General features: G+C 37.0%; 1 protein-coding gene and 1 pseudogene across 2 annotated transcripts in view; both read left to right on the forward strand.

The window, feature by feature from the left end:
- FCHO2 (FCH and mu domain containing endocytic adaptor 2) overlaps positions 1-9,167 on the forward strand; it is a 115,121-nt gene extending 105,954 nt beyond the window's left edge. The window contains exons 23-26 of one of the 2 annotated variants that reach the window (XM_060093033.1): positions 1,790-1,989; positions 2,737-2,801; positions 6,425-6,589; positions 6,907-9,167. In XM_060093033.1, the coding sequence (XP_059949016.1) occupies positions 1,790-1,989; positions 2,737-2,801; positions 6,425-6,589; positions 6,907-6,929 (453 nt within the window). In that variant the 3' untranslated portion in view covers positions 6,930-9,167. The remainder of the gene's footprint in view (positions 1-1,789; positions 1,990-2,736; positions 2,802-6,424; positions 6,590-6,906) is intronic. The other variant, XM_060093032.1, reaches the window with a different exon arrangement.
- Positions 9,168-23,137: 13,970 nt separating this feature from the next.
- On the forward strand, positions 23,138-23,974 carry LOC132486772 (ATP synthase subunit a-like; annotated as a pseudogene).
- Positions 23,975-24,919: the final 945 nt, after the last annotated feature.

Here is a 24,919-nt window from a genome sequence, read left to right on the forward strand (position 1 = left end):
ATGCAGCTCAATATTAAAAAAACAAACAACCCAATCCAAAAATGGGCAGAAGACCTCAATAGACATTTCTCCAAAGAAGACATACAGCTGGCCAAGAAGCACATGAAAAGCTGCTCAACATCACTAATTATTAGAGAAATGCAAACCAAAAGTACAATGAGATATCACCTCACACCAGTTAGAATGGGCAACATCAGAAAATCTACAAATAACCAATGCTGGAGAGGGTGTGGAGAAAAGGGAACCCTCTTGCACTGTTGGTGGGAATGTAAATTGATACAGCCACTATGGAGAACAGTATGGAGGTTCCTTAAAAAACTAAAAATAGAATTACCATATGACCCAGCAATCCCACTACTGGGCGTATACCCAGAGAAACCATAATTCAAAAAGACACATGTACCCCAATGTTCATTGCAGCACTATTTACAATAGCCAGGTCATGGAAGCAACCTAAATGCCCATCAACAGACAAATGGATAAAGAAGATGTGGTACATATATACAATGGAATATTACTCAGCCATAAAAAGGAACGAAATTTAGTCATTTGTTGAGACATGGATGGATCTAGAGACTGTCATACAGAGTGAAGTAAGTCAGAAAGAGAAAAATACCGTATATTAACACACATATGTGGAACCTAGAAAAATGGTACAGATGAACCAGTTTGCAGGGCAGAAATTGAGACACAGATGTAGAGAACAAACGTATGGACACCAAGGGGGAGAAGTGGTGGTGGTGGGTGGTGGTGGGATGAATTGGGAGATTGGGATTGACATGTATACACTGATGTGCATAAAATGGATGACTAATAAGAACCTGCTGTATAAAAAAATTTTTTTAATTAAAAAAAGTGGGGAGTAAGAATGCCAAGAGATAAATTTCCTATTTCATATATTTATGTCTTATTTGAATTTTTAATAGGATAATTGTATTAAAATGGCTTATGTTTCTAGTAAATAAATACTTTAAAGAATAAAAAAGTGCTGCCACTTAACGTTGGCTTAAAGTTTATTCCAAGTATTTATCATTCATTCAACAAATATTTATTATTCAGTGCTTGCTAATTGCTGTGAGTAGCACAGGGAAATAGACAGTAAACATAGTAAGTAAATAATGTATGTTGTGCTATGGAGAAAGGAAAGTCTGTAGAGTAAGGTAAGGAAGAGTGAAAATACAGTTTTCAATGTAATCTCATTGAAAAGGAGTAAGTCATTTGAGCAAGGAACGGAAGAATTGGAAGGAATTGCACCATTTACTGTAGTTCATGTGATTAAAATTAAACATTTCAAGATGGAAGTATTCTAACTCCAGGCTTGCAGAACTGCGTGGCGATCCAGTTTTTCTAACTGTTTTAAGTCTGAATTCTTAAAAAGAATCTCAGAATTCTATGTTGAACGTTGAGAGGTTCTCAAACATTACATGCATAAATAAGAATCACGTAACACGCTGATTTCTGTGCCCTGTACCTAAGCAGTTGAATCAGATCTTCTGCATTTGGAAGGCAGCTATACTAATCCCTATACCACCAGTGCCTCCAGATTTTCTGCATTTGGAGCCAGTGGAATGTGCATTTTAAACAAGCACCACAGAAATTTTGATGTAAATAGTCCCAGGTCCACACTTAGGCCTTTGAGATGAGCCTGCTTCACTCCGCCTAGCAAAAGACAGCTCCCTCATTATTATTTTTGAATGTGTGAGCTCTTGTGTTCAAGTATATGTCGTTAACATGACTTGTTTACTTTTTTAGGTCAAAGGCAATTGTTTGTTTTTTTCTCTCTTTAAAGGTATCATCAAATGGTATCCAGTCCACTCCTCTAAATCTTGCAACATATTGGAAATGTAGTGCTGGCACCACAGATCTTAGAGTGGATTATAAGTACAACCCAGAAGCTATGGTGGCACCAAGTGTGCTTTCCAATGTACAGGTGGTCGTACCAGTGGATGGAGGAGTCACAAACATGCAGTCCCTTCCCCCTGCAATATGGTAAATTAAGTAGATTTCTGAATTCCCACTAAGTTTCTGTTGCAATCCCTGAGTCTTAGAACCTAAGTTCTGAAAGTTGTCTTACAAGGTAGTGTATTTTCCCAAAGAAACCATGCTATAAAAGGTACTGTACATTTTACTAGTCAAGCTACAGTAGCCGCAACCCAAAATAAACAAACTAGTCTTGCTGTCCCCACCCAGACTCGAATGATTCAATACAACTTTACCCTTAGGCAAAGTATGTCATTTCTCTAAACTTTCTTTTTTTTCGTTTTAAAAATAAAGATATTATTTTATAGGATTAAATATAGCATCTAGCATATCTATAGGAATACCTATCTGGTTAGTCTTTAGTATTAGTTTTTACATCTCTTTTAACTACCTCTCTTGTTCCCTCCATTAATATTAGTATAGACTCTAACCACTCTTCGTTTATATTTGCTTCACCGTTTAGTAATAAAACTGTGTTTTCCTTGAGTAATGAAGATACTGGGTCACCTATGCATTGTTTTCCTTTCTCTGATCAGTAGAAATGAAGAGAATTTACATAATTTGGTAAATATCCATTTATAAAGATAATAGTATTATATTTATATTACTCATAAACACATTTTCACCAGGTGATACTATTCAAAGTAAATCTAGCACCACAGTTCTAGTGAAATATTTAAAATGTATTTATTGAGTGTTAACTTATGTACAAGGTACTATTCTAGACACATTATCTGAAAACGTTTGTTCTTACAGGAATGCAGAACAGATGAAAGCCTTTTGGAAACTCTCTGGTATTTCAGAAAAATCAGAAAATAGAGGTAAGTGTGTGCATGATTTTTTCATTGTTTATAATGTGATGTCACATGGATTTTTTCGGCATGTTTATGGAAAATTTTCTCCTGGAATTTCATGCCTTCAATTCTAAAACTGACCACTAGGTGGAAGTTAATACCTTATAATAAGAGTGGACCAGTTGAGATTCAGAACACATTTTTTTCTTCTAGATTGAATGTGCTTTCTCTGAGAAAAATAATATTTTGCTATAGCTTTATAAATATTATATAAATGCTTATGTTCACATGCTACCATTAATAGAAGATACCTAATAAAGTAAATTTATAGAAGTCTAGGTAACCTGATAATTGAAACTGAAAACTAATTGATACTAATTAACACACTCTTTAGCTCATTCTTGGGGTCCTCCTGGCCTCCCAGAAATCATGCAGAAGCTTCCCGGCCTTAAAAAGCCCCTCTGTCTTTTCTCTGTCAGGAGAACCTTACCTTGGTCATTTCCCCTTATTAAAACTAACCATCAACAGCCTTTAATTCTGTGACCATTATTTTAAGGAGAAGCAAGTTAATTGCCTCCTCCCACCATGTCCGCATCTGTGTTCCCAATGCAAAGAAAAAGTCTCTGCGAGTTAGTTGATCACTCCTAGTATATCCCCTAACTCAATTTAGAATACAATTCACAGGACAGTCAAGACTAACTTTTTTTAAAAATTTATTTATTTTTGGCTGTGTTGGGTCTTTGTTGCTGCGCACGGGCTTTCTCTGGTTGTGGCGAGAGGGGGCTACTCTTCATTGCGGTGCGCGGGCTTCTCATTGCGGTGGCTTCTCTTGCTGTGGAGCACGGGCTCTAGGCGCGCAGGCTTCAGTAGTTGCAGCATGCGGGCTTAGTAGTTGTGGCTTGTGGGCTCTAGAGCACAGGCTCAGTAGTTGTGGCACACGGGCTTAGTTGCTCCACAGCATGTGGGATCTCCCCGGACCAGGGCTTGTCCCCTGCATTGGCAGGCAGATTCTTAACCAGTGTGCCACCGGGAAAGCCCAAGTCTTTAACATTTTATTTGTAGTTTCTCTTAATCAAAGGAGAGTTCTCCTGCCCTCTTTTGAATGCCTAATTAATCTCCAGTTACTTTTCCTATTCAGTAGTGTTTTTTGGCATTTCAAGTTTTGCTCAGCTTTTTCCTTCTAAACATTTTAAGCATAATGTGATCAAAATGTAAAACATATCATCAGTAGTTTTTCTCATAGGTATTTCTGCATAAAAGTCCAGGAACATACCTCGTATTGTCTGTTCATTCAGACCTGCTGTGCTGAACCAGACTTTTACTACTAGAGAACAACACATTGTATGAAATAACCTAGCTAATCTCTAGTTCCTTTGTTCCTGTTTGGTACTTAAAGGTTGCCTATTTTCAAGGGTAAACTGTACTGATTTTTTACTCTAACTGTATGGCTATGGGAGACAAAACTGAAATTCCTAGTTGAAACTGGAAGTAAACCAGAAATGCTACTTGAATTGAGAGTTTACAACCAGTTAGCCAGGAAGAAAGGGTATATTTTCCCCATATTTAATGAAACAGTATTACTGTAAATATTTACCAAGAAGGGAGTTTGTTCTCTTAAAAATAAGACACAAATTTTCTAACCAGATATATTAATAGTTTCCCTCTGCTGTTCAGGTATCAGAGTGTCTATGTGAGGAAATGGAAACATCTTATAAATGTGGTTCTGAGTTGGTTAGTCAGCCTTTAAATAAAAATCTCCAAATTAGAATACTGTAAAACAGAAATCTATTTCTATTTTGCCTTTATGCCCAGAAGAGGGACAGGAAATAATTCTAAAGTTTAAGGATTGCCAAAGTGGCTGCTCTTGGCCTGTGGTGGAACTTTCACAGAATTGAATTTTGCATATCAAGAACTGTAAAAGTTTAAGGAGGGCTTGGGCAAGCGTTAAGAATTATACAGCAGTTCATCTTCCCAATTGATCTGTGCCACCAGGTACAATAGTATAGGATGGGTCATAGTTATATTTTCTTCCAGATTTCTCTCTGTAGTGTTCAGCTTCTATGCGGGGAATCACAGAATGTCACTCCTACTGTCCAGCAGTTCTTTCCCCAGCCAGAAACCCGGGAATCCTCCTAGGCTCCTCCTCCTTTTCACCCCTTGATTTCAACTCTTAAATATCGTTCAAATTCATTCCTTTCTTTCCTTTCCCTTAGCCTAGTTCAGATCCCCTTTTCCTGTCACCTAGAATCCTAGACTATTTTATTGACCTTCAGGTGGTTTCCCTACATTGCATCTTGTACCTTTCTGCCCTTCTAAGAGACTTACCTGAAATGTTTGTCTTCCATATCTTAGGTGGTTCCTTATGGTTATTTCTTCTGGTGGTTTGTAAAGATATTTAGAGCTCGTTCCTTGCTGCCAGTCTAGTCTCCTCTTCTACCACTCTCTTCCACCTGTACCCTCTTCTCCAGCTCTTCTGATGTAGGTGTAGCTCTCTTAAATGCGTCATGCTCTGTCAGGTCTCCCATCTCTACCTGTAGTCACCTTTGCCTGAGATACAGGCCTGTCATCCCCACACCATTTTATGTGCCCATAGCTTTTTTTTTTTTCTTAACATTTAGCATGTTAAGAAAATAGCATTTTCTTAGCATTTATAATATTCATAATTATTTACTATTTATGCCACAGTTAGACTGAGTTATGCTGAATAAATGGTTATATTGAAAAGAAAGCCCCTCAGACATAATTGGCATGATGTTAGACCAGTTAAATTTTAAAACAAAGGGTGTTAGCATATGGTATTTGTTTTTCTCTTTCTGACTTACTTCACTCTGTATGACAGACTCTAGGTCCATCCACCTCACTACAAATAACTCAATTTCTTTTCTTTTTATGACTGAGTAATATTCCATTGTATATATGTGCCACATCTTTATCCATTTATACACTACCAAACGTAAAATAGATAGCTAAGTGGGAAGCAGCTGCATAGAACAGGGAGATCAGCTCCGTGCTTTGTGTCCACCTAGAGGGGTGAGATATGGAGGGTGGGAGGGAGACGCAAGAAGAAGGAGATATGGGGATATATGTATATGTATAGCTGATTCACTTTGTTATAAAGCAGAAACTAACACACCATTGTAAAGCAATTATACTCCAATAAAGATGTTAATATATATATATATATATATATAGGGGGGGAAAGAAGGGTGAATACAAAATAGTAATGTTGATACAGCTCTTCCCAGTCTTAGGTGTCTTAGCTTCTTTACCTCTCCCGCCCATGATATGGTAGTCAGCAGTCCTTTTCTTTTGACTTTATTCCCACTCATCCCTTCTAGGGCTTCCTTCTGAGCGTCCCTCAGACTTGTCTTTTGACTCATTTCAACATGCATATAGCATAGGAATCTCAATAGTAAATGCCTCTGAAGATTATTATTAATTAAGTCAAAGAGAAGCATGGATGAAGATTACTTAACGAAAATTCAGATTCACTGAATAAAGTCTGATTTGGAAACAGGACATTGATTTGTTTGCTGTACACATTTCACGAATTTGGCATAGGACAGACACAGTTCAGCTTACTTGCTCATTTGCCTTTTTTGGTGTGAAATATATTATCCTGTATAAGTTCTTTGTTCTTTTCCTTGTAGGTTCTGGGTCCCTCAGAGCAAAATTTGATCTTTCAGAAGGACCCAGTAAACCCACAACACTTGCAGTGCAATTCCTCAGCGAGGGAAGTACCCTCTCAGGAGTAGATATTGAACTTGTAGGCACTGGCTATAGGCTTTCCTTAGTAAAGAAGCGGTTTGCCACTGGTAAGTTGGGAGATTTCAAGCTTTATAATGTACATGGGAAACATTTGTATTCTAACATTTACTAAATGACTGTCAAGTAGTTTATAGTCTAAAGGCATGGAAATTTTTTCTTTGACCTTTGGTACAAGGTGCCAGATAGAGACACACCTGGGAGAGAGAGTACTCATGGTCAGTTTAGCTGAACACCTGTGATCTGATTCTAATGTATTGTAAACAGCAGATGGGAACTGGGGTTTGTATCTGTAACCACAGTGAAAATATTCTCCTTCGAGTTCATTTGAAATTATAATTGCAAAGGTCTGCTTGGTGTTTTTCAGGACGATACTTGGCAGATTGTTGATGGACCTGGGAAGGTGGTTGGCTCAAGGGAGTAGTACAAACCTGCCATTCTGCATTATCTGTTCTTTCCAAACACTATTCTAACTTGTATTATGTCTTTAAGAGCTGACTACAAACATTAAATTGCACTTTTGAAGTGAGTCATCGAAAGAAATAGCACTGAAATGATTTTCAACGCTGTAAATGATAAACTGCAATATTCAGGAAACACATTTATTCAGATTGTCAGTAAAATGAAGTTTTTATAGGCTGAAATTTTAAATTATCTTCAGTGTCTGTGGTTATAGTGTAATATCAGGCCTGAAATTTCAGGAGAGCAAGCACAAAATAATTTAGCTTTCCATAAGTTTTTAGTCAGAGATAATTTTGAAATTTTATAAGTTTTGATATTGAATGGATACAGACAGAACGTGAATTCTAAGTTTTGGATAATGTTCATTTATAACACTCAATCAAATTGAGTTTTGTGCCATAATCAGACCAGAGTCCAAGGTGTTTGCAAAATCTATAATTTGATTCTCATATAAACATATTAATAAAGTGTAAATGGCGTTTTATATGATTTTTTTAATCCTCAAGTGCAATGTGTTTTAAAATAAGCTTGCAAAAGACAGCAGAGAAATTTACTTCTGCAGTTAACTTTATAGAAGTTGTGATTGTTTTGATGAATTAATGCTGTAGATTTAATTTATTTTTATATGGATTGCATAATGTGTGCCTTGTAAAACAATAACAAAACCCAGAAATGTGCCTATCTAGTTTGTGTTCATTAATGTGCCTCACTTTTTTCCTAACAGTCTGGATCTTCTATTCGGAATCTTAAAGTAGTCAAGGATTTTTACAAGATAATTGCAATTTTCATAAATACCTTTGGCCGCAATTGGGAAGGGAGTTCAGAATAACTAAAGGACAATTTATACTTAAGAACCCTGGCTCGCTTCTTTAGTGATACACTGTAGCCACTAGAGAAATAACTAATGGCATATGTTTACAGGGGAAAAAATTACCTTCAGATATTCCACCTTAACCTCATCAGAAAGTTCTGCAAAGCTGTAATGATAAATTGGTAACTGGTATTTTAACTCTCCATTTAACATTTCCCTTCACTCTGTTATTGGAAATCTGTACCTTTATTTCCTGAATGTGTTGTGAGCATGAATTTTGTAGTAGTTTGTGAGGAACACTTTAGAAAAGATTCGTTTTGGCATTTTCAACAATTGGAAAAATTACCGATTTGTATGTTCTTGTTCTTACTTAATTGCCACCTGCTAAAAATAGGGAAATTATTTGAAATGATGGATTGGGTTAAGCATTTCTTAATATTACTAATATTAAATAGTAAAAATCCTAACTTTATAGCAAATCCTGATTAATTGAAGGAATTAAATATTTTGGACACTGTTTCATAATTTACAAATGGGAAATTTATTTGTAAGTACCAGTGTCCTGTATTTTGCATAGAAGTAATAAAATGTGTTATATATGATAATTTATATAAAACCACTAATTGTTCTGTTAAGCTTTACAGAAAATAAAACCCCTCCTACTAGACATTTATGTAACATCTTGCTATATTAAATACAGCAGAAAATCTACTCATTAGTAATATATGTAACACAATATGTGCTTTTTAATATATCCATGTTAGCCCAATTCTAAATTTAGATTTGACTAAAGCAGTACATAAGAGAATTTGCTAAAATTTTCATCTTTACTAAATAGTGGACAGAATTAGAATTTCTAACTTATATTGTACTCTTTTAAATGCCAATTACAGTCCCTTACTGGAATCTTAACTGTAACTGCTTTGCAGTCAAACTGCTTTTATTGGGCAGTTAATGTTTTATTGTTGGAACTTAGACACCATTATACTCACCATGTTTGTTTTTAATCAAGTATTACCTTACAATGTACAAACTAGTGAAATGGTTAAACTTCTGCACTTTCCTAATTACCACAGTCTTCATACCAAGTGCTGATACATAAATTTGTATTGGGTGCAGGTTACAATTTTGAAGCCATATGAGTTTATATTGATTTTTTCATTTAAAAATCCACTAATGGTGTAAAAAAGACCAATAGATTTTCAATCGGAAATGTATTTAGCAAGCTGGTTCTTGCTTATGTATAGGATAAACTTTGTAGCTGCCTCTTTAACCAAGAACTTGTAAACACAGAACTCTAACAAATGTGAGTTTTTAAGAATTGTTATTTACTACTTTGAGTTGTAATTAGAACAAGGCAAATCTTACAAAATTTTGTAAATATTTTTGATTTTTTCATAAAAATGTAAATTTTACATAAAAGTTGTGCCCTTAATAAACATGTAATATATAATTTATCAGTTGGTTTGTGTGTTCTTGTACTCTTGTTTATAGTAATAATAGCTATATCATAGACTTTAGGACAAGGCAAGCTAGGTAAGCAGTGAATAATTGGTGTTGAACTTTGTATCACCATTTAGACAGGCATATTGATTGGTCTCTTATTTAGTTTTAACTGATCATATAGGAAAACTTCATTTGGACTATAACCCAAAAGTATAGAAATTGTTTAATAAGGATTATTTTTATTTGTTTCTAAATATACTTAAATTGATGTTAAGCTTTAGCAAAGACTTTCCTCCTGACAAGTTGCTTAGGAACACAGCGTTACTCAGTTTTAAAACCATACTCTTTCAAGGAGGTAATCAGGAACATCAAGCCTCTCAGAAACCAGCACATTTAGAAAGGAGCAAAAAAAAGGAATTGGAGGGCTTCCCTGGTGGCGCAGTGGTTGGGAGTCCGCCTGCCGATGCGGGGGACACGAGTTCGTGCCCCGGTCTGGGAGGATCCCGCATTCCGCGGAGCGGCTGGGCCCGTGAGCCATGGCCGCTGAGCCTGCGTGTCCGGAGCCTGCGCTCCACAACGGGAGAGGCCATGGCAGTGAGAGACCCACGTACAGCAAAAAAAAAAAAATTAAAAAAAGGAATTGGAAAAAAATTTCATCCTAAATATTGAAAATTTTGCTAAATCTATGTCATGAAAAGGAGCAGTTTAGTTCATCTAGGTCAGGTTGGGGAACCTGTGTACCAAACAGGTAGCACTCTTACCATTCATACCATAGGCTTATCTTTTTTCTTAATTATTCTCTTTTTCCACTTGCACTGCTCCCACCTGTTCAGAGTGAATGATGCTAGCTGCTGTGATAAATAAGATCCCGGGAACTTAACACTGTAAACTAGTATGTTGCTCACGTCATGGTTCTAAGGAGGTTGGAGGAGGAGCCCTGCTCCATACAGTAATTCAAGGACACAGGCTCCCTCCATTTTTGTGACTCTGCTCAAAATCCTCTCCATTTGGCCGGTGGATGGGGAAGGAAGGAAACTGGGAGTTTATGGGCCAGGTGCAGAGCTGGCGTCATGACCTTTGTTCACATTCCTCTAGCCAGAACTTGATCTGTGCTTCCAACTAACTAACTGCAAGGAAAGATGGGAAATACATAGTGTGCTTGTGTGCCTAGGAGGAGAAGAAAGCATATTTTGACAAACACAGTAATCCTCTGGCATGCACCTGCCCTTTCTCCATTTGGTCATCTTTCGTTATTCCTTCTCCTAAATGTGCATTTAATGGTGTCTGTGGCTTTCAGTACTAAAGGTTCATTCCATCCTCTCTTGCTGTATGTACATATTTTACCCCTATTTAAAAATATATCTGATTATTTCCATATTTCTTCTAATCATATATGATATTTATGATTATTTATGATAACACAGAAACCACTGCTTATCTTCAGCATGCAGTGTTTCATCTGCCAGTAATTTTTTAACTGCAGGTAACAGAAAGCAAAACTAAGAACGGTTTAAACAGATAAAAACAAGTTTTTTTCCACATCACGAAGTCTGCAAGTTTATCTGTTGCTGGTATTAGACAGAACAAGTGATTCTTTTGGCTTTTTCCTTATGGTTGCAATATGGCTGCCACAGCTTCCAACTACATATTTACATCCAAAGCTGGGAGGGGGGCAGTTCCAGGTATATTTGTCCTTTTTGTCAGGAGATTTAAAGCTTTTGCAGCACATTTCTGCTTACTTCCTATTGGCCAGAATTGTGTTAAGAGGCAGAGAAAGCAAGTAGCCTTTATTTTTAAGTGAGTAAAGGAGAGGTGGCTGGGAATGGCTGAAGGTGAATTGGCCAGCAGGTCAGCCACCAGATTTCTGACTAGTACAGGTGTATTTCCTTATAGCATATTTCCAATTAAATCTCTGCACTTAGCCCAATCAATTTATTTGACAATTTTAACCCAGCAATGAGCAGGGTGAACTTGAGAAAGTATTCTAAATCTTCTCCATCTTTAGAAGAGTGAATCAATGTAACTTTCTTAGCGATTTGAATTCAAAACCTTTAAAAACCTTATTTATCATTTAAACTATAATTCATCACTGTTGGGAATTTGTCATAAGAAAATAATAAGAAAGCAAAGATGTGTTTATTATATGAAAAAATTGGAAGGATTAAATGAGTTGATAGCTCCCATATAGTGATATACTATGTAGGTATTTAAAATAATCATGAATAAACAACAAGGTCCTACTGTACAGCACAGGGAATACCTGTAATTAACCATAATGGAAAAGAATATGAAAAAGTATATGTATATGTATAACTGAATCACTTTGCTGTACATGAGAAACTAACAACATTGTAAGTCAACTTCAATTAATTAAAATAATCATGAAGGTTTATAGTCATTGATATGGAATATTGCCGTGACATTGTTAGATGATAAAAGGTAATTCTTTTTTGTTTTAAAGTGCATACACCTAATGCAAAAACCTTTGTAAAAAATATGCACCAAGTTGTAATTCCTGGGTGATGGGGTTTTTACTTTCCACAGGATGTTTAATGTCCAAATTTCACTTTATTTTTTATAATGGCTAGGTATTACATTTACAATAAAAACTTTCTATTTTGAAAAGTAGTTTTAGAAATAGAGTGCAAGATGAACTTTATGTTGATGTAAATAATGTACAAGGATCTCTTTACATGAGGGTCTTCCCATTTTGATCACTGCCTTAGCCTTCCACTTGGTTCTACCAATATAACTACTTTGTTCTACCAATGTAACTACTTTGTTTTGTATTGCTTATTAATGTATGGAAGTAGATTTCTGCTCTACTTTTTTCCTTTTTTGGGGGGCTCAAAGCTCAATGCCCTGATTTCTTTCTCCTAAGTGAATATAGTATCAATTCTTTTTTCTGCCCAAATTAATCTCTTTTAAAAAGTATGATCCAGAAAAGGGACAGAGGAAATATGTAAGTATGATGTGGTTAAGGCTGTCTTCAGGGTAGCTTTTGGCAAAATTAAGAGCCTTTTAAATTTCAGAAACTTGGATGTTATTGCCTCAATATCATCCCAATAAATAAGGTGGCATATAAGCTCTAGTATTTTCTATCCTAATTCTAGCAATTATCTCAGTAGTTCATATATCAAAGCATAGTATTCTGACCCCTCAGCCAATGCTTATTCTGACTACTAGTAGCAGACCTACTAACATTAGCATGAGTTGGAGGACAACCATTTAAACACCCATTTATCATTGGTCAACTAGCATCAATCTTTTATTTTCTTATTCTTTTTTTTTTTTTTTTTTTTTTTTTTGCGGTATGCGGGCCTCTCACTGTTGTGGCCTCCCCCGTTGCGGAGCACAGGCTCCGGACGCGCAGGCTCCGGACGCGCAGGCTCAGCGGCCATGGCTCACGGGCCCAGCCGCTCCGCGGCATATGGGATCCTCCCAGACCGGGGCACGAACCCGTATCCCCTGCATCGGCAGGCGGACTCTCAACCACTTGCGCCACCAGGGAGGCCCTATTTTCTTATTCTTTACTTACGTTACTCACAACCTTAACTGGAAATAATCTTCTAAAATGAAGAGTGTTTGTAGTTTATCACTCTGGTCTTATAAACCAGAAAAGGAGAAAAACCTCCCTCCAACATCAAGGAAGAAGCTCCAACTCCGCCATCAGAAATTCTACATAAACTATTCCCTGAAAGTTGCACATAAACAGTAAAATATTATTGTTATGTACCATGTCAGTATTAAAAACAAATTCTAGAGGATCCCATTGCTGTGTACTTTGTATATTAAATGACCTGCCCCATTACAATGTATTAGTACATACATACTTGATTGTATGATACATTGTATATATAATCATACACTGTTTACTCCATGTGTATGAGTACAAACTATGAATATTATATGATTATGTAGAATAAAATATTAATTGTACAAATTCCATTAAGTCAAATCAACTCTAATCACCATACTTATCACAACCAACGACTTTCCTTAATCCCAAGCTTTGAGAAATAGGCAGCTTATCCCACAAACATGCCCCTCTTCTTGCTCTGGGCCCATAAAATGGGGGTTTCTAGAACTGAACTGTATGTGGCCTCTGGTTCTTAACTTCAGGACCATCTCATCTAAAATCTCTCAAGGTTTCCTCTTAAATAAGACATCTTGATGGACTAATGACTAATCATCCCATGTGCACACATAACTGTGGTGTCATCCATTTGATATTTTTAAATTTGGGGGCATGCTGTGACCCAGCTATGGCCATCTGAGGCCTTAGCACAGTCAGTCAACATCTAGCTGAGCCTATACTGAATATTATTTTACAGCATCAACAACCATAAGGTATTAGTCAGTGCTTAAAATACATAAGAAAATTGATAAAACACGTGTACATTCACATGTCCAAATAAAAATTAGCAAACTCCCCTTAGCCCCTGTAGACCTCAAAGTGTATATATTTAATACCAATCTTGACATTTCCAAAACAAGATTAAAATATAACAGTACACAAAAGCCTACTTTCCCTCATTCTATAAGAAATATCTAAATCACAAATTAAGACATATTTTAGCCAAGATTTTTAACAAAATGAAAATTTCAAACACCAAAAATTCTGACTTTAAACCTATGGACTAGAAAAACTTACTCCCTCTCCAGTAGTTTAAAATACTTCCACTAAACACTAGCATGCTACTTAAATTCACAAAATTTTGATGGACAGGGATCCCCTTACATCTAGCTTGTTACTATAACTTAATAAAGCAAGGCACTAAAAATGCCTAGATGAGTTTACTAAGTCCATAAACACATGGGTTTGGTCCCAGTCTTTCTATTAATTCTTAATAAAATTACACATGCAAGTATTCCACATCCAAGTGAGAAAGCCCTCTGGATCAACAATGATTAAAAGAAGTGGGCATCAGGCACATTAAAAAGTAGCTCATGACACCTAGATTAACCACACCCTGCAGGAAACAGCAGTGATAAAAATTAAGCCAGAAACAAAAATTTGACTAATTTATACTAACTCACTAGAGTTGGGAAATTTCATGCCAGCCACCAAGGTCATATGATTAACTCAAATTAATAAAATTTTCAGTATAAAGTATGTTAAAGATATTCTTATAATGAAGTTAAATTTTAATTAGGCTGTAAAAAGCTGCAGCTAAAATAAACTACAAAAATGACTTTAATATTCCTGATTACACGATAACTAAGACTCATACTGGGATCTAATACTCCATTATGCTTAGTCCTAAACCCAAACAATTAGAACAAAATTATATGCCAGAGTACTACTTGCAATAGCGTAAAACTCAAAGGACTTGGTGGTGTTTTTTATCCCTCTAGAGGAGCCTTTTCTATAATCTATCGATGTAAATCCTGATAAACCTCGCCATTCCTTGCTAATACAGACTATCGCCATCTTCAGCAAACCCTAAAAAGGAGGCATAGTAAGCACAAACATCAACATAAAACTATTAGTTCAAGGTGTAGGCAGCCTATGGGGTAGAAAGAAATGGGCTACATTTTCTACTTTAAGAACATTAAATTTTACACAAAAGTGTTTATAAAATTAAAAACTAAAGGAGGATTTAGCAGTAAATTTAAAAATAGGCTTAATTGAGTTAGGCCATGAAGCATGCACACATAGATGGTCACCCTCCTCAAATACCGAAACCTATGTATACAACTTATTTATAACCCTTTAACATCTAAGAGGAGACAGGTCAGTCAGAGGTAAGCATACTGGAAAGTGCTTGGACAGATCTAAGTGTAGCTTAAAATCATGTAGTTTACACCCACTAGATTTTCATCTTAAATGACCACTTTGAACCAAAACTAGTCCAAACTAATCAAGTTCAATTATAGTATATAAATTAAACATTTATTTACAAAGAAAAGTATAGGCGATAGAGATTTTAACTAGTGCTACAGACAAAGTACCAGAAGGGAATGGGGAAAGAAGCATTTAAATGATTAAATAGCAAAGTTTACACCTTCTACTTTTTGCATAATGATTTAACTAGAACAATTTAAGAAAAAGAAGTCAAATGCCCCGAAGTAAGATGAAACCTATGAACAGTTTTTAAAGAACAAACTCATCTATGTAGCAGAATTATGAGATTTGTAGACAGGGGCGAAGAGCCTAATGAGCCTGGTGATAGTTAATTATCCAGTACAGAATTTTGGTTCAACTTTAGGTTTCCTTAAGAAACAATTCTAACATAAATTTAAATATTAATCTAAATAGGTAGAGCCCTTTACATATAGGATACAGACTTCCTCAGAAGGAAGTTATTATATTAATATTGTTATTATTAATATCATAGTTATTGTCATTATAATATCATAGTTGGCCTAAAAGCAGCCACCAAATAAGAAAGCATTCAAGTCCAACAGTTTACTTATCTTAATTCCACTAATAAAAACTAACTCCTAACGTAATACTGGATCAATGTATCAACAGAAGCAATACTGTTAATATGAATAACAAGAATTATTTCTCTTCACATAAGATTATATCAGAATGGATAATCACTGATAGTTAAATATAAATTTAACCTAATAATTATTTATTAAATCAGTTGTTAACCCAACACAGGTATGCGCTTAAGGAAAGATTTTTAAAAGTAAAAGGAACTCGCAAACACAAACCTTGCCTGTTTACCAAAACTATCACCTCTAGCATTTCTAGTATGAGAGGCACTGACTGCTCTGTGACAAATGTTTAATAGCCACTATGGTATCCAGACTACGCGAAGGTAACTTAATCATTTGTTCTTTACATACGGACTTGAATGAACGGCCACACGAGGGTTTTACTGTCTCTTACTTTTTTTTTTTAATTGAAGTATAGTTGATTTACAATATTGTGCCAATCTTTGCTGTAGAACAAAGGGACTCAGTTTTTCACATATACACATTTTTTAAAATATTCTTTTCCATTATGGTTTATCCCAGGAGATTGGAGATATTTCCCTGTGCTATACAGTAAGACCTTGTTTATCCATTCAAACAGAAATGAAAGCGGGAGTTGCAATGTATTTTACTTTTTAATTAGAGAAACTGACTTTCCTGTGAAGAAGCGTAATGACAGAATAAGACGATAAGACCCTATGGAGCTCTAATTTAGTCCAACATCCCCTCCCCCAAAATTAATGAAATCAAGGGATAACAAAACTTTAAATGGACTAAAATTTTGGTTGGGGTGACCTCGGAGAGTAAAACAAGTGATTAAAACCTAGACCAACTAATCAAAATATTTTATCATTTATTGGTCCAAAAGCTTCATCAATGGAAGGAGTTACCCTAGGGATAACAGCATAATCCTATTCTGGAGTTCATATCAACAGTAGGGTTTACAACCTCATTAAATCAGGACATCCCAATGGTGTAACCACTATTAATGGGTCATTTGTTCAATGATTAAAGTCCTATGTGATCTGAGTTCAGACCAAAGTAATCCAGATCAATTTCTATATATTTCATATTTCTCCCAGTATGAAAGGACAAGAGAAATCAGGCCTACTTTACAAAACTAATGGATGACATAATCTTAATCTTAATTAATTTACACCAGCCCTGCACAAGAACAGGGTTTATTAGGTGGCAGAGCCTGGTAATTGCATAAAACTTAAACCTTTATAACCAGAGATTTAACTTCTTTCCTTAACAATTTGGTTATAATCAACATTCTTTTATTAATTATTCCCATTCTACTTGCTACAGCATTCCTTATCCTAATCCAGTGGCTATATACAAATCTATGAAGGACCAAACATTGTTGGATGTGATGGCCTGCTCCAACCCATTGCCAATGCTGGCCAGCTATTCATTAAAGAACCATTAACATCATCAATATCTATATTATTGCATCAGTCCTCGCCCCTACATTGGCCCTAACAATATGAATTCCATTACCCACACCATATCCATTAATCAATAGAAACCTAGGCATACTATTTATATTAGCTGTATTATAGTCTCTCGTCAGGTTGAACCTCAAATTCAAAATATGCAGTAATTGGGACCCTATGAGCAATAGCGCAAACAATTTCATATGAAGTAACACTAGCAATCATTCTATCATCAGTTGTATTAATTAATGGATCATTTACCCTCTCAACGTTAATCACTACTCAAGAATACTTATGTCTAATTTTTCCATCTTGGCCACTGACCATGATATGATTTCTCTCAATCCTAGCAGAAACCAACCAAGCTCCATTCGACCTAACAGAAAGAGAATCAGAACTTGTCTCTGGCTTCAATGTTGAGTATGCAGCAGGCGCATTTGCCCTATTCTTCCTAGCAGAATATGCCAACATTATTATAATAAATATTTTTTTACAACAATTCTATTCCTATGTACCAGAACTATACTCAATTTTATTATCAAAATCATCTTCCTATCCTTTTTTCCCTATGAATACAAGCATCCTATCCACGATTCCAATAGACCAACTTATACATCTTCTATGAAAAACTTCCTACTACTAACGCTAGCTCTTTGAATATGAAATATATCATTACTGATCATTATATCAAGCATCCCACTGAACATAATATGTCTGACAAAGTTACTTTGATGGAGTAAATCATAGAGGTTTAAATCCTCTTATTTCTAGTATTAAGGAATTGAACCTACTCCTAAGAATTCAAAAATTTCCATGCCACCATATTACACCATATTCTATAGTAAGGTCAGTTAAGTAAGCTATCAGGCCCATACCCTGAAAATGTTAGTTTATATCCTTCCCATACTAATAAATTCCCTATTTTTATTATCATTTCACTATCATGTCAGGAACTACAGTTGTTATGATAAGCTCACATGGATTAATAATCTGAATTGGCTTTGAAATAAACATATTCGCTATTATTCTAGTTTTAATTAAAAAATTCAACCCACGTGTCAAAGAAGCATCCACTAAATATTTTTTGACACAAGCCATCACATCTATACTTGTTAATCTAATATATTCTGGCCAATGAACAATTATAAAAGTGTTTAATCCAACAGCATCCTTTATCACAACAGCCCTTGTCATAAAACTTGGACTTTTCCCCATTCCACTTTTTTTTTTTTTTTTTTTTTTTTTTTTTTTTTTTTTTGCGGTATGCGGGCCTCTCACTGTTGTGGCCTCCCCCGTTGCGGAGCACAGGCTCCGGACGCGCAGGCTCCGGACGCGCAGGCTCAGCGGCCATGGCTCACGGGCCCAGCCGCTCCGCGGCATATGGGATCCTCCCAGACCGGGGCACGAACCCGTATCCCCTGCATCGGCAGGCGGACTCTCAACCACTTGCGCCACCAGGGAGGCCCCCCATTCCACTTTTGAATGCCCGAAGCTCCACTAATATCTGTCCTAATTTTATTAACATTACAGAAACTTGTACCACTATCAATTTTATATCGAGTTTCATATCCATTAATCTAAACATGTTACTAATTAGAGCTATATATATATTTTTAACATCTTTATTGGAGTATAATTGCTTTACAATGGTGTGTTAGCTTCTGCTTTATAACAAAGTGAATCAGTTATACAGATACATATGTTCCCATATCTCTTCCCTCTTGCGTCTCCCTCCCTCCCACCCTCCCTATCCCACCCCTCTAGGTGGTCACACAGCACCGAGCTGATCTCCCTGTGCTATATGGCTGCTTCCCACTAGCTATTTTACGTTTGGTAGGGTATATATGTCCATGCCACTCTCTCACTTTGTCACAGCTTACCCTTCCCCCTCCCCATATCCTCAAGTCCCTTCTCTAGTAGGTCTGTGTCTTTATTCCCATCTTGCCCCTAGGTTCTTCATGAATTTTTTTTTCTTAGATTCCATATATATGTGTTAGCATACAGTATTTGTTTTTCTCTTTCTGACTTACTTCACTCTGTATGACAGACTCTAGGTCCATCCATCTCACTACAAATAACTCAATTTCATTTCTTTTTACGGCTGAGTAATATTCTATTGTATATATGTGCCACATCTTCTTTAGAGCTCTATTTTTTTTTTTTTTTCTTTTTGCGGTATGCGGGCTTCTCACTGTTGTGGCCTCTCCCGTTGCGGAGCACAGGCTCCGGATGCGCAGGCCCAGCGGCCATGGCTCACGGGCCCAGCCGCTCCGCGGCATATGGGATCCTCCCAGATCAGGGCACGAACCCGTATCCCCTGCATCGGCAGGCGGACTCTCAACCACTGCGCCACCAGGGAGGCCCAGAGCTCTATTTTTTAATCAATCATAGTAGGAGGATGAAGAAGTCTTAACCAAACCCCACTACAAAAAATCATAGCCTACTCATCAATTGGTTACATAGGTTGAATAACAGCTGTTATAGTTTATAATCCAACTATAATAATCCTATACTTATATAATAACACTCATTACATTATTTATATATAATTCATCCACCACAATGCTATCTTTCTCCTAATTTATTAAACACCCTTAATTGCTACAATTATTCTCACTATTATATTATCATTAGGAGGCCTCCCACCACTTTTCAGGGTGTTTACCTATATGAATGATTACTCAAGAAATAACAAAAAATAATATTTTACCAACATTAACAGCTATCATAGCACTACTCAATCTATATATGATTAATCTGCTCTACATCACTAACCACATCCCCGTCAATAAATAACATGAAATAAAATGACAATACGGGGCTTCCCTGGTGGCGCAGTGGTTGAGAGTCCGCCTGCCGATGCAGGGGACACGGGTTCGTTCCCCGGTCCGGGAAGATCCCACATGCCGCGGAGCGGCTGGGCCCGTGAGCCATGGCCCCTGAGCCTGCACGTCCGGAGCCTGTGCTCCGCAACAGGAGAGGCCACAACAGTGAGAGGCCCGTGTACCGCAAAAAAAAAAAAAAAAAAAAAAAAAAAGACAATACGAAAACATGAAATGAATAATACTTTTACCACCACTAATCATAATATCAACAGTGTTTCTTCCCTTATCATCAATATTATCAGTACTGGGTTAGGAATTTAGGTTAGCACAGACCAAGAGCCTTCGAAGTCCTAAGTGAGTATTATTTACTGAATTCCTGAAAATAAGGATTGCAAGACTTTATCTTACATCAACTGGATGCAAATCACTCTTTTATTAAACTAAATTCTTACTGGATTTGATGAGCTTTCATCCCACAGAATTTTATTTAACAGCTAAATACTTTAGTCAGTTGGTTTCAATCTACTCTCTCCATTCAGGGGAGAAATAGGGGAGAAGCCAGGCAGAATTAAAGCTGCTTCTTTGAATTTGCAATTCAATATGTTATTCACCACAGGGCTTGGCAAAAAGAGGCCTCAACCTGTCTTTAGATTTACAGTCTAATGCTTGCTCAGCCATTTCACTATGTTCATAAACTGCTGATTATTCTCAACAAACCATAAAGTTATAGTCACTGAGCATCTGTTTCTTGGTGCCTGTTCCAGAATAGAAGTAGTCTTAAGCCTTTTAATCATGCCAAACCAAGCCCGAAGCTTTACTAGGAGATGATCAAATCCACAATGTAGCTGTACCACCCATGCATTTGTAATAATTTCATAGTTATACCTACTATAATTGGAGGATTCAGAAACTGACTAGTTCCACGAATAACTGGAGCACCTGATATAGCATTTCTCCCAATAAATAAGTTTTTTACCTCTTCCACCACCATTTTTAGAACAGGCTAACAGGCTGAACAGTATATCTATGTTTAGCTGGCAGTCTAGCCTACATGGGAGCTTCTGTTGACCTAACCATTTTTTCCCCTACATTTAGCAGGTGTATACTCAATTCTAGGTGCTATAAGTTTTATTACCTCAATTATTAGTATGAAAACTCCAGCTATATCTCATTACCAAACACCACTATTTGTTTGATCCATCCTACTTCTGGCCACACTATTACTATTGTCACTCCCAGTTCTAGCATCCAGAATCACTTTATTGTTAATAACTACAATCTATCAATCTTTCTTTCACCCTGAAGGTGGAGGTGATCCAATTTTATATCAACATTTATTCTGATTTCTTTGGCCACCCAGATTTTTACATCCTTCTTTTACCTGACTTCAGGATAATATCACATACCATCAAATATTATTTGGGAAGAAAAGAACCTTTGGGGTATACAGGAATAGTCTGAGCCATAATGTCTCCCCAGGCTTTCTCGTATGAGCTCAACACATGTTCAGAGTAGGAATAGATGTTGATATGAGCATGTATTACATCAGCTACTCTAATTACTGCCATCCCCATAAGAGTAAAAGTATGTAGTTGATTAGCAACTAATGGAGGTGATAATAAAATGATCACCAGCCATATTATGAGCCTTAGGTTTTATTTTCTTATTTACAGTAGGAGGTTTAACAGAAATTGTCCTAGCTAATTCATCCTTAGACAGTGTTTTTCATGATACATGCTATGCACCAGGACACTTTCACTACATCTTATCAATAGAAGCAGTATTCACCATTATAAGAGGCTTTGTCCACTGATTTTCGTTATTTTTAGGCTATAGACTCAACTCAACCTGAGCAAAGCTTCATTTTACAATTAAATTTGTAAGCATTAATATAAATCTCTTTCCACAACATTTTCTTGGCCTTTCAGGACTACCGAGATGTTACTCTGAATATACAGATGCATACACAACATGAAATACCATCTCATCCATAAGTTCATTTCATTAACAGCAGCAATACTAGTAATTTTTATAATACGACAAGCTTTCGCATCTAAACAAGAAGTATCAGTAGTGGAGTTAACAACTTCCAATCTTAAATGATTGCATGGATATTTCCCACCGTATCATACATTTGAAGAACCTACTTACATAAATTTAAGAAAGGAAGGAATCGAAACTTCTCCAACTGGTTTCAAGCCAACTTCATAACCACTGTCTTTCTCAATAAGTGAGATATTAGTAAAAATTACATAACTTTGTCAAATTAAATTATGGATTCAAACCTTTTACATCTCTATGCCATATCCATTCCAACTAAGCTTACAAGACTCAACATTGCCTATTATAGAAGAACTTTTACATTTTCATGATTATACACTTATAATTGCTTTCCCAGTTAGTTCTTTGGTTATTTACATCATTTCATCACTACTAGCAACTAAACTAACTCACACAAGTACAATAGATGCACAAGAGGTAGAAACAGTTTGAAACTATTCTAGCTACTATTATTCTCATTTTAAGTGCTATCCCATCATTACAAATTCTTTATATAATAGTTGAAATTAATAATCCTTCCCTAACTGTAAAAACTTTAGGTGACCAATGATAATGAAGCTGTGAATACACAAAATACGAAGTTCTAAATTTTGATTCCTACAACAGATCTAAAACCAGGAGAACTACAACTACTACAAATATATAATGGAGCAGTCTCACCTACAGAAATAACAGTCCAAATACTAATTTCACCCGAAAACATCCTACACTCATGAGCTATTCCCTCCGTAGGCCTCAAGACAGATGTTATTGCAGGGCACCTTAAACAACCCTAATTCTACATGACCAGGCTCATACTGTGAACAACATTCAGAAATTTGGGGGTTATGTCATAGCCTCATGCCTCTTGACCTCTAATTAATTCCACTCAAATATTTCAAAAATGATCGGCATCAAATTATAAAATCATTAAGAAGCTAAAGAGCATAAACCTTTTAAGTTAAAGACTGAGAATTTTAACCTTCCCTTAAGGATATTCCACAACTAGATACATTAACATGATTCATCACTATTATAATTATAGTACTATTTATTATATTTCAGTTAAAACTTTCCAAACATTCTTATCTTTCAACTCAGAATTGAAAACAAAACATCAAAACATTACACGCCTTGAGAAACAAAATGAATCAAGATTTATTCACCTCTTTCACTACCCAAACAATAACAGGATTTTACCTATTGTTATTCCAATAGTTTCCCAAGGGTTTTATTTCCCATACCTCACCAACTAATTAATAACCGCATAATTTCTATCCAACAATGACGAGTCCAACTTACATCAAAACAAATGATGACCATCTGAAGCAGCACAACTTTCGCCATCGAGTCAGCTCTGCCACTGGGAAAATAGCGCCGGGACCCCTTCCGAACTAAGGTCCTTGCACACGCAGGGCTCCTCGAAGTGGGCAGGGACTGCGATTCACTCACTACACGATAAGCATGAGTTTGGTGGGTCACTCTGCATTATCATGCAAGTAAAGGTGATCCCCAATACATCACTTACCAATATCTTATTTATTGGCTCAAAAAATCTACTAAGCCTTCTACCACATTCATTGACACCTGCTACACAGCTCTCAATAAATCTAGGAATCGCTATTCCCTTATGAGCAGGAACAGGAATTACCGGCTCCCCCCACAAAACAGAAGCATCTTTATAGCCCATCTCCTGCCCCAAGGGACAACCAGCCCACTCAGTCCTATATAACTATCTGAACCATTAGGCTGTTTATTCAACCAACAGCCTTCGCTGTATACCTAACAGCCAGCACTGCTGCTGGCCACCTCTTAATTCATCTAATTGGAGGAGCAAGCCTCAATAAGTGTTAGCCCCACTACGGCTTTTATCACATTTATGATTTTGATCTTGTTTACTTTTCTTGAATTCTCAATAGCTTTCATTCAAGTTTATGTATTTAACTACTAGGAAGCCTTTACGTGCATGATAATACTGAATGACCCACCAAACTCATGCATATCGTATAGTAAACTCCAGTCCCTGCAATTTCCAAGAGCCCCGCACTTAAAGGAACCCTCAGCTGGAAGAGTCCTGGAGCTTTTTCCCCAGTACAGAGCTGCCTTGATGGCAAAAGTTGTTTCCTGCCACCACCCCCTTTCAAAGGACTTGACCCCATTCCCAGGGCCCCATTTTCCTGAGGGACCCGTCAAGTCACCTCTCTCCCTCAGGGCAAGGTTTCCCTCACTCTTTCTTACTCACCTCTAGCTGCCTCTTCAGTTCGTCTTCCCACTTCTCCTGGCTCGTCCTGAGATCTGTCTTCATCAACATGGAGACCTCTGGACTGTTTCTCTTTTGTTCTTTGTCATGAACCAGCTGTGTGATCTTAGGGAAGCATTGCCTTCTCTGGGTCCCAGTGTCCTTGTGTGTAGGAATAAAGGGCAGGGCAGATAGGACCAAGCTATGTTCCAACGGAGTCCAGCCCAAGATCTGTTTTACACATTGGGCCTTCCTGGTAGTCCATACTCAAGACTGAGTTTGAGTAAATGGTTTGGGGCTGAAAAAAGACTTTCCACTCCCGAGCTCCAGGGCCCTTCCTAACCCTCCGCCCTGTGGGCCGGCAGCAGAGTTGGGATTAGGAGTCCCCCTGAGCCTCTGCGCCTTTCTGTTCACTGTCTGCACGACTGGTGCCGTCTGTTTCTTTCCTGATACGAGTTCAAATTGTCAGCAGGCGGGACTGAGGGCCAAACCTGGATCATACCTGGCCCACCTTTCAAAGTCTCTGGACCAGTGAGGGTTTCTCTGCTGGGTGGGCTCCTGCCACCCCTCCCATGCCAGCAAGCATTCTTCTCTTCCACGGCCTCAGGGTAGAGGCCGACAAGGAAAGTGATCATCTCTCCGCACTCTACAGACGAGGAAAGTAAGGCACAGAAAGATGAAACAAACTC

This window comes from Mesoplodon densirostris, chromosome 3 (assembly GCF_025265405.1).
Source record: "Mesoplodon densirostris isolate mMesDen1 chromosome 3, mMesDen1 primary haplotype, whole genome shotgun sequence".
NCBI lineage: Eukaryota > Metazoa > Chordata > Mammalia > Artiodactyla > Ziphiidae > Mesoplodon > Mesoplodon densirostris.